The sequence below is a fragment of the Somniosus microcephalus genome, chromosome 13, assembly GCF_052327205.1.
Source record: "Somniosus microcephalus isolate GS21.2 chromosome 13, FLI_Smic_1.0, whole genome shotgun sequence".
NCBI lineage: Eukaryota > Metazoa > Chordata > Chondrichthyes > Squaliformes > Somniosidae > Somniosus > Somniosus microcephalus.
Window position 1 is genome coordinate 16,129,990 of NC_140999.1, and position 17,254 is coordinate 16,147,243.

Genomic DNA, 17,254 nt, shown 5'->3' on the forward strand with positions numbered 1-17,254 from the left:
AGAGGTGATGTACTGGCCACGAATCAACCAAGATGTGACAAATGAGGTGTCAAACTGCACAATATGCCTGAAATATCAAGCAAGCAATCCTGTAGAACCACTAAAGCCACACCCAGCACCAGACAGACCTTACCAGAAGGTAGGCGCTGACCTATTCGTATGTCAAGGGAAGGACTATCTTGTAGTCACAGACTATTACTCCCTGTATCCAGAGGTTTGTAGACTGTACACCACCACTGCAGATGCTGTGATAACATGTATGAAAGCCATATTCTCCAGACATGGCGTGGCAAGCGAGGTCTTCACAGACAACGGACCCCAGTTTTACAATGCAAGTTTCCGACACTTTGCCAAAGAGTGGGACTTTGTCCACACAACGTCAAGTCCTCACTTTCCACAGTCCAATGGACTAGTGGAAAAATCGGTCCAGACAGTGAAAAGACTGATGTACAAGGCAAAAGACAGTGGAACTGACTTCTACCAGAGCATGCTTGTATACCGCACAACGCCGCTCGAGTGTGGTATGTCACCAGCCCAACTCCTTATGGGACGTCTGCTAAGGTGAAACCTACCCATCCCGGAGAACCTCCTGAAAACAAAAGAGGGGGAGAAAGTGAGGAAGTTCAAAGAACAAAAAGAAAAGCAAAAGTACTACTATGACAGAGGAACACAAAACCTACCTGAACTCCACACTGGTGACCAAGTAAGGTTCAAAGACAAAACAAACATATGGACTCAGAAGGGAACTGTCCTGAGTGAAGTTCAACCAAGATCATACACCATTCAGACAGATGAGGGTGCTGTTCTGCGAAGAAATCGTCAGGATCTTCTCATGAGACCAGCCACAGCAAGTCAAAAGACTGATACTGTTGAACAACCTGATCACACAGCAGGTCAAAAGACTGATACTGTTGAACAACCTGATCACACAGCTGAGAAATCATCATCTGAGGCAACAACTCAGATTCAAGGACAATCAATCAGAAAATCCTCAAGACGCGTGAAGCCTCCTGAGAGACTCATTGAGCAAGTTTAAGGACTCTTGTTATAGAAGGAAGTAATGTTATCTTATTCTCTCTTCAAGTTCTAGTGTATTTACATATTTCATGTGAACACACAAAACAAGGTTAAAAAACCTTGATAATGATAATGTAAGTTCATTAAGTGTTACAGTTAAAATGCAGAGTAATACAAAGAAAACATGTTGTTAGATAAAAGTAAAATACTTTTGTTTTAAGAAAGGGAGATGTAATGATATCAGCAAATAGTGACAGCATATTTGCCTGTTTGATTATTTATGCCTTACCAGCAGAGGGCATGTGAGAGAGGCAGTTTAGTTTTAGTTTTGTTTTAGATAGATCTCTAAGATGGTGTCTCCTGTAATGCTGTTAACTGAGTTGAACATACTTTAGATAAAAGACATTCTCTTTCATCAATGTGTCGTCATTGAACCCACATACAAATCAATACAAAGGATTCCATAGGTTTTGAATGAGAGTAAGGGTATGAAGAAGGGGGTCTTAACAGCCACAAATTGTAGAAGATTTCAGGAGTAGAAGATTACAGGACGAATCAAAGAGGCACTGGGGAGATGAGGAGAGACAAGAGACACAGGGTGCAGCTTGCTCATGGTTGCGGCTTCAACCCAGCGTGTAAGTGGTAATATAAGTCTCAATTATACTCTCGTGAATACTGTATTGTATTAAGTCTTGCTTGTGCTGAATAAAGTTAAATCACTGACCCCAGTATGGGTCAACCTCGAATCATTTGGAACCAGGGTCCCTCTGGGATCTTATACAAGTCCCACTAATTAAGTGCAGTGCTGAGGGAGTGCTGCATTGTCAGAGGCGCCGTCTTTTAGATGAAACATTAAACCGAGGCCCCATCTGCCCCCTCAGGTGAGTCTAAAAGATCCCACGGCACTATTTGAAGAGGAGCAGGGGTGTTATCCCTGGTGTCCTGACCAATATTTATCTCTTAACCAACATCACTAAAACAGATAAAATAAAATAAAACGGAGCGGCTGAGGGACATCGTGCTCCCACTGCCACTGGAAGCCATTATATTGACTTTCTGAACGCGGCGCTGTATGAATAGCTGACGCACCCCTACGGGGAGTAAGCATTCCATTGTAATTGTACTTGTACTGGTTACATATGGCAAATAAAAAATTGAATTGAGATGGTCATTATCTCATTGCTGTTTGTAGGACCGTGTTGTGCGCAAGATGGCTACATTTTAAGTCTAACATTACAACATTTCAAAAGTGCTTTATTGGCTGTAAAGCACTTTGGGGACTCCCTGAGCTCATGAAAGGCGCTATGTAAATGCAAGCTCTTTTCTTTCTTTTGTCCAGCTTTCTTCAATGACAGCAATTGCTCAATCTAGGTTAAGCTTGTGACATACAAGAGGCTTTCCAAAGTTTTCCTTTATGTTTCACAAATCCTAGGCATGCAATGGAAAGGCTTCCTCCAGTCCATTATGGGGAATTCAGCAGCGAGCTTGTGAGGGGTAACAGCGAGGGAGGGTTCTGGCTTACCCCAACCTGTCATAATATCCAGGAGAGGAAGTCAGTCAGAGCCCCAATTGCGAAGGCAACAGGTATGCAACATTTGACTTAGGCATCCGAGACACCAGGGTGCATGGCATATTGCAAAGCTGTCATGCACAGATCCTTCCATCAGGCTGAAAAGCAGATGTTCATTACATAGCTAACGTGGAATGACAGCTGCTGGAAGGTCAGGTAGGGCGACATAAGCAGATATATCCAGGGTTCAGTACCTAGCACGATTAGGTGGCCAAGAGGCAACCAGATACTATTGATGCTCTGCAACTCGAGTGGAACAACCATTTAATGGGGTACAGTAGCTTTCTATACTCTGCAGGTCAACATGCAACTCGTGAGGAGCTTCTGGCACTTGCTGACTGTTAGATCAACCAGTAGATGAATCCAAATTATATAGGTTCTGAAGCCTGAGATAAATCAACTTGTTGGTTTTTATTAATATCGACAGAACGCATAAGCCAGTTATCCATCTATACTTACGAGCAGGACATCCATCGGGGTATGCAAACTACTAACCAATCCAGGCGAGTTCTCAGCACAGAATTACTGAAAGTGGGTCTATTTATACACCTAGGCAGACAATCTCAGCTGACTTGCACCATCGATTCTAAGATTGTCATGTGATCTTCGCTACTAAACCAGTAGATGGCAATATCACGCTACATACTCCACGGTCACTGGGTGTCCTTTATGTCGAAGGTAACACAATAAACATCACACCTCATCAGACTAACAGCTGAAACCTAGACATGTCTTCAAACTAGCTATAATTCTTAAACTCTTCTTGAATTGCATTAACCTGACATAAGAACATAAGAAGTAGGAGCAGGAGTAGGCCATACGGCCCCTCGGGCCTGCTCCACTATTCAATAGGATCATGGCTGATCCGAATCTAGACTCACGTCCACTTCCCTGCCCTCTCCCCGTAACCCCTAATTCCCTTATCTGCTAGGAAACTGTCTATCTCCATTTTAAATTTATTTAATGTTGCAGCTTCCGCAGCTCTCTGGGGTAGCAAATTCCATAGATTTACTACCCTGAGTGAAGAAGTTTCTCATCTCAGTTTTGAAAGGGCAGCCCCTTATTCCAAGATTATGCCCCCTAGTTCTAGTCTCACCCATCAGTGGAAACATCCTCACCGCATCCACCCGATCAAGCCCCCTCACAATCTTACATGTTTCAAGTCCCAACCTACTCAACCTTTCCTCATACGTCAACCCCCTCATCTCCGGAATCAACCGAGTGAACCTTCTCTGAACCGCCTCGAGGGCAAGTATATCTTTTCTTAAATATGGAAACCAAAACTGCACGCAGTATTCCAGGTGTGGCCTCACCAATACCCTGTATAACTGCAGCAAGACTTCCCTGTTTTTATACTCCATCCCCCTTGCAATAAAAGCCAAGATTCCATTGGCCTTCCTGATCACCTGCTGCACCTGCATACTAACTTTTTGTGTTTCATGCACCAGGACCCCCAGATCCCTTTGTACTGTAGCACTTTGCAGTTTCTCTCGCTTACCTCCCACTTACTTAGCATTCCTCTGCAGAATCCTAATGGCCTAATCTAAACCATCCATCAGCTTCTAACACACATAATACATTCTCATAATACAAAGATAGTAATACTAACTTCTGTTAGGAAAACCGGAACATTATAAAAAGGTAATGATTTTAAGTTTATACAATTGTTAAAATTGTTTCATCAATCCTTGGAGAATTTTACTTTAATTTTAACACTTTGCCACTCTAGGAATGTTTTCCTTATGTTCTGTATTTGTTCATTTATATTACATGGCGAGCAAGCGGCTCAACCCTTGTATTGTTTGCTAGCACCAAGTGTTAAGCTATCGGGCATGCTATCGGGCATGCTATCAAAGATTTAATTGTCGTTTTTGCTCTTTGTAGCATGGAACTACTCCAGTTTTTGTTTAAACTTGACTGGCGTACTAGTTGGCTGTGAAAATGCCTCAAACTCTACTCCGATCTAGCACTAGACAGTATCATCTGCATAAAGTTGTTCCTTGGACGGACATACATCACTGGTCAAGAGCTGAAGCAGCTATTCTTAAGGATGCATGCATAACATCACATTTTTTTGCCTTTGGGAAGTTTGGCAAATACCCTAATCTACTCGCATGAACTTTATCTTTGGGGGTGTGGGGGGCAATATACAATTAGATTTGACAAACAATACATCACTAGTTTGCCATATAACATCACAAAAGATGATTTGGCTAACAGACCAAGAGATACAACATTGTCCCATCTATCTCTTCATTTGTGTTTCAACATTTATAGCCTATTGTACTTCTTGAAGGCAGATGCTTTCACCTGCAATGAGCAAAGGGCTGAAGAGAATAGCCCGGTCTAACTGCTCGATAGCAAATACATGTGTTGTTATCCTATGCATGGCAGACGTTCTACAACCCAACCCCCCCAACATGGATTAGCCTACAAAGAGCTATTGCCTTGCTCAATTGTCTTCTGCAGAACCACACCCCGTCAGCTGGTGACAAAGAGTAACACATTGCTTGGATATTGAGGAACTTGTGTGTGCATAGAACATAAACTTGTATTGATCACATAAAAACAATGCTTCTTTTGACATTTATATCACACAACATTTATTTTCTATTAGTGGTGTGCGATGCTGAACAAAAAGATGGAATGAAAACATTTAGAATCGAAGGAATTTTACTTGAGCTAAAGTTTCAGTCAATGGACAGGGTGCCCCATTCTCGTGCTACATGATGCAAGGCTGGTCAACAACCATGATCTAATGCTCAGCAACTCTGCTACATGAAATAGCTCTAAAGCTATATTTATTTTTAGTGATAAAGGCTATAAATATGTATAAACCAAAGGCTCAAAGATAGATTATGTATGCGCTTTCCTCACAAAATTATTACATATTTGGAGCAAGTCTTGTTAAGCAGGTTAGTTTACCACACTTTTTTCTTAACATGGAAGCATTAGTCCCAAGGAGTTTGTCTGGACCCATGAGAGGAAGAGTAAAACACATGTACCATGTACTGTGGTGCAATTAATTTTGAAACTTGTATCTAGCAATTCCTGGATGTAGTTCAGGCACTGTGCTCATTCCCATGACAGAAGCTTAAGTCTATCAATTCAACAACTCTCAAAATATTCATTTAGTTTAGAGCATATGTATGGAAAACAGCAATCTTCTGGGTAACCCGAGGTCCTTGACACCTTAATTTGTCCTGTTCAAAAGCCAAGTTGACAGCTTCAGGCCGGGGATTTGTCACAGCTTTATCTGCTTCTGCGACGAGTAGCTCATTGTTCCAGAGAGAACCTACAATCCAAACATCATAGCATGTGTTTCTCAAATGGAACCTGGGGAATTTACAGCCACTATTATACCCATTCCATTCCACATGAGCATTCTACGTGAAGAACTTCGACATCAATTCTAAATTTGGCTTTCGTTAATTTGAATCTGCGTCCTTTCATTCTCTCAGTTTTCAATGTGTCCTTTGTAAAATTTATCAACTGTACAAGGTCCCTTCATTCACAGCTAAATAGTCAAGATTTTCTAATCTTTCCTTATAACCCAGTCTCCTGGCAGTAGGATTAGTCTCTGCATTGCAAACCCTCTACGGCTTATTTCCCTTGCATGTTGGTGTTGAAAACTGGACTGCAGTCCGATCAGAGTACTGTGACATCTTCTGACTTGTACTTTATTTTTTTTTGGCTGTTGTTCAGCAATACTGCATTCTATTTGCTTTGTTGATTGTTGCTCCAGTGACTGGGCATGAAAGTACAAAATCTATTCATACTCCCAGTTCTCTTTCAATTCCCTCTTTGCTGAGATTTCATGTTAACCTTGGAGGGTCATACAATTCAACTTATGAGCAACAAATCAAATGTAACCACCATTGACATTCTAGGGTTTGTTATTTTTTTTTTTTTTTTTTTAAGTCCAGAGGATATTGTAAAATGCTGTGCCAGAAAATTCAGAAGACTCTGAAACCTCCAGAAGGGACTCACAACACAGAGCAGCTTCAAACCTTAAGAATAAAAGCAGGAGTTAGCCAGACTAGGTAAATTTAAAAAGTCATCAACACATCACTGCAGATTAGTAGAGCGATTCATCAGATATACTGTACAAAGTTAATGACATCAGTAGCTTTCAAATTAAAACACAGATGCTTTGTTTAAAAAGTGTCATCTGCATCACAAATGTGCAATACAATACAATTTTAACCCCAATTGAGCTCCATTCCCTGTGAAACAGAATTTAATTGTGTACCAAATCATATTTATTTCAGGAAGTAAACTGAGAGACAAGAGGCGATTCTTTAAGATTGGAGGAGGGAAGAGTGTGTTTAGAACAGCAATATGAAGCATTCTAATGATACAGATAGCCAAAAGCTTTGTAGAAGTGGTCCACCAGTGGAGGACATTTCAAAATCTACAAATAAGACAATTATAACAAGATATAGTTATCGGTGAGATAGCTAATGGCAATATGAAGAAATAAATATCCACAATTGATCCTACCTTATGAAAAAATTTTCAATGAAATCAACTTGTGTGCCAACAGTCACTTCATTTCGTAGCATTTTGGGATGTTTGAGACACATGATGAGCACTGTTGCAAGTGGAAACCTTTTTGGTCAACAGGTGCTGATGTGTTACTTGATTATACACTGTATTTTGCAGTAAAATAATGACAAAGTGCAAACGATATAGGAACAAAATTTATTCCAATTTCAAACAGAGAATTTCAGGATAAGGATATGAAAATCAAGTCCATGTTTCCATGAGGGTCAAGCAACAGAGGTCAAATGAAACTATTACAAAATTATGGCCGAAAAATACTGTATTAATAACCAGTAAGACCCTTCTTGGGTGAATTATTATACAAGATTTTTTTTTATTTTTCAAAAACTATGCCCCTCCCCAAACAACAATACATGCATTAAAATTACACAATTTAAAAACAGCAGTTATAGCTCTTAAATAGTTTAAAGTTTCCTTTTAACAGGACCTAATATACAAGTCCAACCTAAATTTCCACCACATTGGCACTTGTAGAGAGTCTGGCACTACAAAGAAGGGACTTGGCACACTTTAATTCATTATTCTACATAATTTACATTTGGTTTACTTAAAAAAAAAGTGAAAGATCAGTAATACATATTTTAGTTCAATACACCACTGCCGATGGCTGCCATGCTTCAATTTTCTTCAAAAAGTTACAAGCATAGAAATACACAACAGAATATGAAGTTTGAATATCCCACCAAATGAATACTAAAATGTTAACATCCCAGATCTATGACAGAACAGTTACTTTGCATGAAGGCAGGACATCTACAGAGGTATAACATTCATTCTATACACAACCTTATTGAAGCGCAAGGTGACTTCAGCTCAAAATGCATTTTCCCCAAACAAACTGAACAGGCTTATTTTTCCACATGGAGCTTTTAGTACCTTAATTATAACAGACACTTCTATATGATTTACTGTGTTTAGGCAAAGTCAAGATTGTTGCTTCCAGTCTCCCCCCCCCCCCCTCAAATATCTGTATGATGATGCCCCATGAGCTTTATCTGCAGACTTGGCAATACGCTAGCAATGGAAGATTTAAATCTTCCAGTAACCCTATTCTCTTGCTTGCTAAATGAACACGGTATGTCAGCACTGAGCAACACAATTTGGAAACTTACACAAGCTAGTCATTTTGTGGCTATGCAGTAGCTATCAAAGTCGCCTTCTCCATTAGAAACTGCCAGAGATGGTTCATCAGATATTCTCTTCCACCTACCCTTCCCCGATGGCTAACCAAAATGACACGCAACCGTTAACTTTTCAACTTCATGGCGCAGAGATGTGCAGACAGATACAACATTGTTAGTTTAGAAGATCCACATATTTTGCTCCCTCAAACACGCTGTCTGAAACAGTGGCACACTCAGCACAGCCCCAACCTCTCTATCACTTTCAGCCCTCAGCAGACTTGCTATTCTGCAGTAGCACACATTTACAGCCTGCAACCTGTTGGAATGTTGCCATGTTCACATTTAGTGTTGTTCCCTTTCCAACTTAGCAAGAAAATACAATTAGAAAATGGGTTATCCTTGTATCCACTGTACAACCAAAAGGCCTCCATTAGCACAATATTGAACCTCTAACTTCAAAAGAGCACTCTTAATTCCACTGTGAATGCTAGGATAGCTAGGCCCCCTAATAACTGGTAATAAACAGAGACCAATGCTAAATCCCATCATCAACTAGCCAGAGAGAAAGAATGTAGGAATGTAGAGATGACACAAAGTAAAAAAGGAGATTGGAATAACAAAGCTATCACAAAGAAGAACATTTGATGGAAAGATGCCAATTAGTAAATTAGAAACAGAGTGAGTGAATGCTCTCCCCCATCCTCACCGGGATTTGTCATTTCCTCTCCTATATCATATGTTCTCCATGCAAGAGCGTGGGCGTCACACTTACTCCCAGGGCTCCACCCAAAACCTTTCCATTGTGGGCCACTACAAGCTATATACACAAGTCAGCCAGATTCATTCGATTTTCTTTCACTCCTGCCAGTGGGAGAATTGCTGGACCTTCACTTGGGAACTCCCCATAACAGCATACAAGATAGCAGGAACATGGGGAGCTCCAGGTACAGGCCAACGCCCCAACACTCAGGTGCAGCGCTCTGAACCCTGATGAAAAGTTAGCAACCCCTTTTCTGAAATACCTTTTGGCACTTTATTTGCAAATACCTTTTCACAGAACAAATGTTACACTATAAACATTACCATCAAGTACACAGTGAAACGTTCATCTATTATTTAAAATTTGTAAGCACAACTTCATGCACATGAATTAAACATGGAAACGGATTCAAGTTCACTGAGTTTATCACTCCTGCTGGAACGTCTGAAGTGGAGGTGGGGGAGGGGAGGGGAGATTGGCTCGGGTTTGAAGATTGCTCAACAAATGAATTTTTCCAGCAGTAATCATTTATCCATGGCATTTAAGTTATATAAAAAAATGATTTTTTGACAATCTCATCATTAACAATGCAACAAGATAGACATATGAATATAAAAAAATTAAGATCTCAAAAAAATGTTAGCCAAAATAATTAACTGTAAAATAGGTTTTATAAGTTGCACCCTTATTTAGGGTTGCCTTTTTTTTTGTTAAAAAGCCAAAAAATCTAATTAAGTCCAATAAATTGCACCTCTGAATTAAGGAATAAAAACAACAGACTTACATAGCTGATTTTATTGTAGTAATAAATGCTTGCAAATGTGTTTCTGAATTTGTCCCTGATCCTATAACATATTGGCCACCTGTACACCATCACTGTTACACAAACGGCTTCCTCCACCTCTTAAACTAGGCTGTCAAATGTGCAAAAATAATCAACCATGGTAGATGCAGGTTAATACGGCCACTCAATCCCCTATTTCCCACCTGCATTCCCAAAATATTTGCAGAATATTGGCAAAAGCAGAAGCTTGTGATAGTGAAAGCGATGTGGAAAAATAGCCTAGACAGCTCTCAATACGGTAGAACAGATAGCTAGGAAAATGACTACGATAATGCAACTGCTAATATGCCAATGCTATAAATCAAGAAGCCTTCTAGTCCACCATAAGGAACAAAATTGAAATTAAAATAGGATTCCTGACATAAGCTTGGTCCCCTGGTTTAAATACAATACAAAGAGGCATTTCCCATTTTTACTTTCCTATATTATGCAAGCATATGCTACATACATTTTATACATTTTTTTGCAAATCTGGGTAAAAGTTAAAACTACCTACCACCCTCAATTTGGTAAAATATTTCTCCTCACACTGGGACCCATATTCACAAAAGTAAATGTGCAAAAAGTGTAAATTGGAATCCCAACACTATGCGCCGTGTAACTTTTTCTGACTATGGGCCCATGCTCTTAACATCACGTACATAAGTTATGCATAACCTACTGAAAACTGCACATAACCCAGGGCCAAATATGGATCACCCAGTTATTTTGAAGTTTAATGTAGTGTTTTTTTTTTTTTTTAAACTCTTACATCCAAAGAGAAAGGTACTTTTCCTTGGAAACTCTGGATGGCAAAGGGTATAAAGTGAATCAAAATCTTATTTACACAGGCTGGCTGGCTTTAAAGTTAAAACAAGCTATACTTTTTTTGTCAAATCTTAGGAGTGAAAAAGTGATGTTTTGTTTACATTTGAAAATGTTAGATTTGAATTTCCACTGTGATATAACACATATGGTCTTCAACTGGCTAATCTTGGCTAAAGATGAGTAACATGTTCAAAAGCTACATGTTCTGCAACTATCCATCAAATCCACAAGCAATGTAAACAAACTATTTTAAAAAAGGTCAGTTTTTCCTTTCTAAGGGACTTGGAGAGACGTTGGTCAGTCACTTTTATCTAAAAGATTGCCAACAGTCCACACTATAAAACTGCTTAGTGTTATTTAAAAATGAGATCATCATTCAATAATAATGTCTCCCCTTTGAAATTAGAATAAAACAGTGTTACATTTGATAACTGCATGCACACAAAAAGTTCAGTTCCAGAATTTTGCTAACTTTATCTCCAAGACAAATACCTAATTAGGCAAAAATTACATTCTCTGAAAAATTAGATATTGAAAAGTTTAGAACCTATAATATGCTATTGCAGACACACTATACCAGTGATCTGGAGCTGCATTTTCTACTGTAAATTCCAATTTGTCCAATATCATTCAGGCAAAGGTTAATGCGTAATATGCATTACACACAGAAGGTGCTCATTTTGGGTTAATTAAATCATTCCTTCTGAATGTGGGGGGGAGGGGGGGGGTTACTACTAGAAAGGTCATGATGGGGCAAATGAGCTCCTTCCATATTAAACTCTAAAATAACCCTCAGCTGTAGAAAGTGGATGCAGGTAACGTATGGGCAAAGATCTACACAGTATTCCCAATTGAAGGCATGCATATTACCATTATGTGGCAGATTTAGCTGCAACTCAACAATACCATATGCTTTCAAGTAAAGGTTTTACTCTACCACATGTTAAGTTTTAGACATTACTCACAGTCAGGCTAACAACATTTCATCAACTTTATTCAGCAAGCTCAGCTTTCCCTAAATCTCTACTAGGAGCTGTAACATTCCCCCCGCCCCCTTCCCTCGTGAAGGTTTCATGGCATTTTGGTTCCACTCCTGAATTACACATTTCTTTTGTAGTTATTAAACATCAATTTTTGGATTGTTACTTACAAGTGTTAAACACAATGGGAATAGAGGAAGGATCAATAGCTGACAATCTTTGTTCTAGCCCTATACAATAAAACTTAAGTGTGCATATTACTGGCAAATAATTCAGTTTAGGATTAGGCAAGGCACTCTCTGCTTTACTTCACTGCCAGAGAATTCAACACAGATAGAGACTCCCTCTTTTCTCTCCCTGTTAATTTTCTTAAAAAGTACACGGTTCTTTTGCCTTCATAGAGCAAACCCAAGTATCCAAAAATTTATTTTTTCATACACAGTCTAGTCCTGTCAAAACTTCCAAGGCCTTTTATGTAAACTTAGCATTAAGGAAACCTAATGCCATATTTACCATGTTGGTTCATAAAAAAAAATGGCATTACATAATTTAGTTTTTACAGAAACAAGAATCTTTTGTAGGGCACTGGAGTGTTTGGTAATGGTTTGTAGTGTACAGAACATTTGACTATTTTAACAGCAGCCTAAGCAGACCAAAAAATAAAAGATTAAAAAATCTGAGTAAAAACACAATCAAAATTCTCCTTCAATCATCAGCCTTACCCGACACTGAAGATATTTTAAATGTATAGTGCAGGTATTACTCCCACATTTACAAACTCTTAAAAAAGAAACTTAATTTTGGAGTTTTCCAAATTCCTTCGATCTCCAAGGGTAGGAACACAAGAGATATCTGTACAAGGTGTGTTCATTCAATGGTGCCCCATTTATTCTTTATACCCACCCACTCAGATATGGTATACTTCTAATTTTAAAAGTCCCTTTTCAGAAAGGGGATTGAATTTATATTCACTATAACTGAAGATGAAATCACACTACTTGCCAAAAATAATAGTCTGTAATATAAACATCACATAATTGAGTTTACTAGATTGAGATTCAAGCATTTTAATTATTATTTTTAAAAAATCATAATGAAGTAATATTTGGAGTTGAAGAAACAGATTTCTGCTGCCGCCAATTTTAGCACAGCTCTGCCAATCAAAACCTTTAGCATCTGCTGTCTGTTCTTACTAACTCACAATATGGATAAGCTATTGTGTAGACATGACGACATTTTGGGACTCGAGTACAATTCTCACCATGACTCAGTTCATTACATCAAATTCACAGCTGACCAAATTACACTTTCAACCACATTTGAAATGTCAACAATCAAATTGAGATTTACTTAGTTCTGAATCATCAGCCTGGTATTCCATCATTAGAAAATACAACAAAAATCAATTAGCTAAAGCTATATTTTTGAACAGTCAGCGATCCTTGAAAAAGCATTTATTAGATTATAGTCAAACAATAAAATGTAAATTGCTGCATCTTATACATAATTGTTGCTCTAACTCTTATTCTAGTCTGTTTAATCTATCCCAGCTGCTTTAGCGTGAAGATCCATTTGGATTAAATCAACTACCACAATTTTGGATATGGAGCCCTTTTGTGGGCAAATACCTAGAGCAATGACAGGGCACCGCCTGCTGGTGAAATCAACAGCTACAATGCAGAGGCGACATCAAGGTAAGTTACTGACTATACTATCACTGAGTGGGTAAGCAGCATGATGATTTGAATGTGGGAAAAATAAGTGTCTCCAACTGCATTAAAAGGAATAGAAAAGCAGATATTAGCTACTCTGAACATGCCATTTCTGCTATACCACAAAATGTAATTCACCACCGTGGGATGTAGCATTTATATCAGAAAGGCTACCTTTAACTTTTAACATTACAAAGTAGTCCCGATATTCGTTTGGTGAGGTCAAAACTTTTAAACGTAAGGTACAGTATATTTATGGCACTGTGCAGCATTTACAAAAGCCATCCTTTCACCTTTGTACAGAGAAATCACACAAATTAAGAGCTGTGTAGTGCAACTTTCCTGGCACCTGCATTCCTATAAAACACAGACAGAGGTTTTCTTTTCAAACAGGCCTGATATCATATCTATATAAAAAAAAAACAATTCTGTAAAAGTACCTGACTGCGTAAAACTATCCTTCTATTAAAAACTTTCAAGGTTAAAAACCCTCATCTGACTAAAATTAGCATAAGCTGTCAACTTACTTTAGTTTAGCAAGTCATCCTAAAAAAAAGGCTCCATAGCTTGCCACTGTAGTGTACAGCAGTAAAAAAAAATCAAAGTTTGGCAACAGCTGAGTATCTGTAAACCAACTCGTACAGAAACATTCGAATCTGAAATCAAGCCTAAGTATACTGGTCCATAAATTAGATAAATACACTTATTTCTTTATACTAGATTTGGCTTCATTTGTTTGCCAAGTAATCATTATTTCCACATCTCAGGTTTCTAAGTACTTGAACAAATTTCCCCCCTCCCTCTCCCCATGATATTTGCACAACCTGCTATTGGTTAGTCAGCTCCCATCTTTGTAGTCCATGGCTGAAGTACAGCGAGTAGCAAACTATATGTAGAACATCAATCATTTATTTTTTTAAAAATCAAAAAAAATAAATCACAGTATCAATACTTTCTCATTGATCAGGAAACCCCCCCCAAATAAACAGAAACAATACATCAATTATGCAAGTGATGGCTTGGTTTGTCCTGAAACATCACCACTGTGCACCACAGAGCATATCTGCGATCAGACAGCAGAAGGCCAGCATAACCGAAAGAGCATAGAGAGGGGATGGCATTGCATTTTGATTTGGCAAGTGGAAGAACACCTGCTATTCTTTGTTTGAACAAGCATTAAAAGAGATTGTAGCTCAAGCCAACTATCTGTTATACAGCTAGTTATTAAGTGATAGTTGGAAAAAAAAATGGAAATGTAGATTGGCACCAAAAAAGATGCCCATTAAAAATGTTGTGCCCCCCTGCCCCTCCCCCACCCTGCACTGTTGAATAAAACCATTTTTGTTTTAAAAGAAGCTACAACTCTGTGGACACAGACAGACAAGAATCCAGGATGACAATTAGCAGTTTGCAAACTTCACAGATCATAACAATTGCGGTCATTATGGTTTAAATTTTCTTCTTTTTTTCCTTTATTTTCTGCTTTGGCCTGGTCAGACCAAGTTGTACTCCTTCAGATTCAGCTGTAGGATTGTATCTTTGACAGCGGCAAAGACGAAACGTATGTTCTCCGTGTCTGTGGCACATGTGAAGTGAGAGTAGATGATTTTGTCACTATCTGGATTCAGGTCAACAAACATCTTCAGAATGAATTCCCGGGCAGCTTGTGCATCTCTCTGTGGGCCTATAAAAACAACACAACAAAATGGCAATTGTCTTTCTTGTATTGTCTACAAGCTTATCAAGACAAGAGGATTGTATTGCTCCAAAGTACTATATACTAAACGCTATATTTCCCAGTAAGCTACTGATAATTTCTTAATAATGTGCAGTAATGGCATCTCAATTAAATGACTATCGCTGCTTTTATATTACAGCCCAGGCCATGGGAAGCTGAGCTAACAGTTGCTCTCATTTACTTTTCGAATATGCAGTTGGTCCTCCTGTAAACCAGTTGTACCGTTGGGACCGGCCACTCCATGCACGTGTAAACTGGCTACGCAGGACATTTCGGACAATGTATAGAACAGTGACATCAGTACAGACAGAATAGCAGTGTGCGTGTGACAATGTCACCAATGTGCGCTGCTGCCACCGGGGGAGTATGTCTACTGGCCCCAAGACCACCTGCAGGATCAGGAAGACCCAGTCGGAAAACAAGTCTTTCTGGCTTTTGGTCTAAACAAAATCCAGCAGGTTTAGTTTAATGTGACCATCATCGGCACAATACTCAGTGGCCAAAAGCTAGAGTTATCATACATCAAGAATATGGAATGTTAAATGGCCACTACTAGCAAAAGAAGACAACTACCCCCTTACACGTGTAAAGTTTTCAAAGATTATGATACTAGAAAGGAATAATATAATCTATGACTACAGTCTAAACTACTTGAATTTCAGTCTTGTGATTTATTTCAATAGAATGCCTGCATCATAGGAAATCATTATTCCATATATCAAAGAAATAAGCTAGTTTTACAAACCAGCAAAATACTGTTCTGACATTTGTAAAACAACAGCCTTTAATGTACAAACGATTGTGCCAGAATTAATGCAATTTCCATCCTGTGGTCCAACAAAGAAACCCAATGATAAGCTTGTAATTTCCCCTAACGTCATAAGAACATAAGACGTAGGAGCAGGATTAGGTCATTTGGCCCCTCGAGCCTGCTCCGCCATTCAATATCATGGCTGATCTGATCTTGGCCTCAACTCCACTTCCCTGCCCGCTCCCCATAACCCTTCACTCCCTTACCATTCAAAACTCTGTCTATCTTCACCTTAAATATATTCAATGACCCAGCCTCCACAGCTCTCTGGGGAAGAGAATTCCAAAGATTCACGACCCTCTGAGAGAAGAAACTTCTCCTCATTTCCGTTTTAAATGGGTGCCCCCTTATTCTGAAATTATGCCCCCTAGTTCTAGATTCCCCCACGAAGGGTAACATCCTCTCTGCATCTACCCTGTCAAGCCCCTTCAGAATCTTATATATTTCAATAAGATCCCCTCTCATTCTTCTAAACTCCAATGAGTATAGGCCCAACCTGCTCAACCTTTCTTCATAAGACAACCTTTTCATCTCGGGAATCAACCTCGTGAACCTTCTCTGAACTGCCTCCAATGCAAGTATATCCTTCCTTAAATAAGGAGACCAAAACTGCACGGAGTACTCCAGGTGTGGTCTCACCAATACCCTGTACAGTTGTAACAGGACTTCCCTACTTTTATACTCCATTCCCTTTGCAATAAAGGCCAACATTCCATTTGCCTTCCTGATTACTTGCTTTACCTGCATGCTAACTTTTTGTGATTCATGTACAAGGACCCCCAGATCCCTCTGTACCTCAGCATTTTGTAATTGCTCCCCATTTAAATAATAATTTGCTTTTTTATTTTTCCTACCAAAGTGGATAACCTTGAATTTTCCCACATTATACTCCATCTGCCAGATTTTTGCCCACTCACTTAGCCTATCTATATCCCTTTGGAGATTCTTTTCTTCCTCCACACAATTTACTTTCCTACCTATCTTTGTATCATCAGCAAATTTGGCTACATTACACTCGGTCCCTTCATCCAAGTCATTAATGTAGATTGTAAATAGTTGAGGCCCCAGCACTGATCCCAGCAGCACCCCACTAGTTACAGTTTGCCAACCTGAAAATGACCCATTTATCCCGACACTGTTTCCTGTTATTTAGCCAATCCTCTACCCATGCTAATATATTACCCCCAACCCCGTGAGCTCTTATCTTGTGCAGTAACCTTTGATGTGGCACCTTATCATCACCAGCTTCAGCATAAGGGAAGTATAAGTTAGTCACTTGAACTTGGGTAATGTGGTCACTGAGATACATACATAGGGATGACTGT

The 17,254-nt window shown here is 39.1% G+C and overlaps 2 protein-coding genes across 2 annotated transcripts in view; both read right to left on the reverse strand.

Moving 5' to 3' along the window:
• LOC147108089 (uncharacterized) overlaps positions 1-3,461 on the reverse strand; it is a 48,998-nt gene extending 45,537 nt beyond the window's left edge. The window contains exon 1 of the transcript XR_015080516.1: positions 3,047-3,461. The gene's annotated coding sequence lies outside the window, so the exon portion shown is untranslated. The remainder of the gene's footprint in view (positions 1-3,046) is intronic.
• A 3,816-nt stretch (positions 3,462-7,277) lies between these two features.
• The window catches only part of LOC147108090 (guanine nucleotide-binding protein G(q) subunit alpha), a 124,079-nt gene continuing 114,102 nt past the window's right edge, over positions 7,278-17,254 (reverse strand). Inside the window, exon 7 of the mRNA XM_086004556.1 lies at positions 7,278-15,064. Within this exon, the coding sequence (XP_085860682.1) occupies positions 14,874-15,064 (191 nt within the window). The 3' untranslated portion in view covers positions 7,278-14,873. The remainder of the gene's footprint in view (positions 15,065-17,254) is intronic.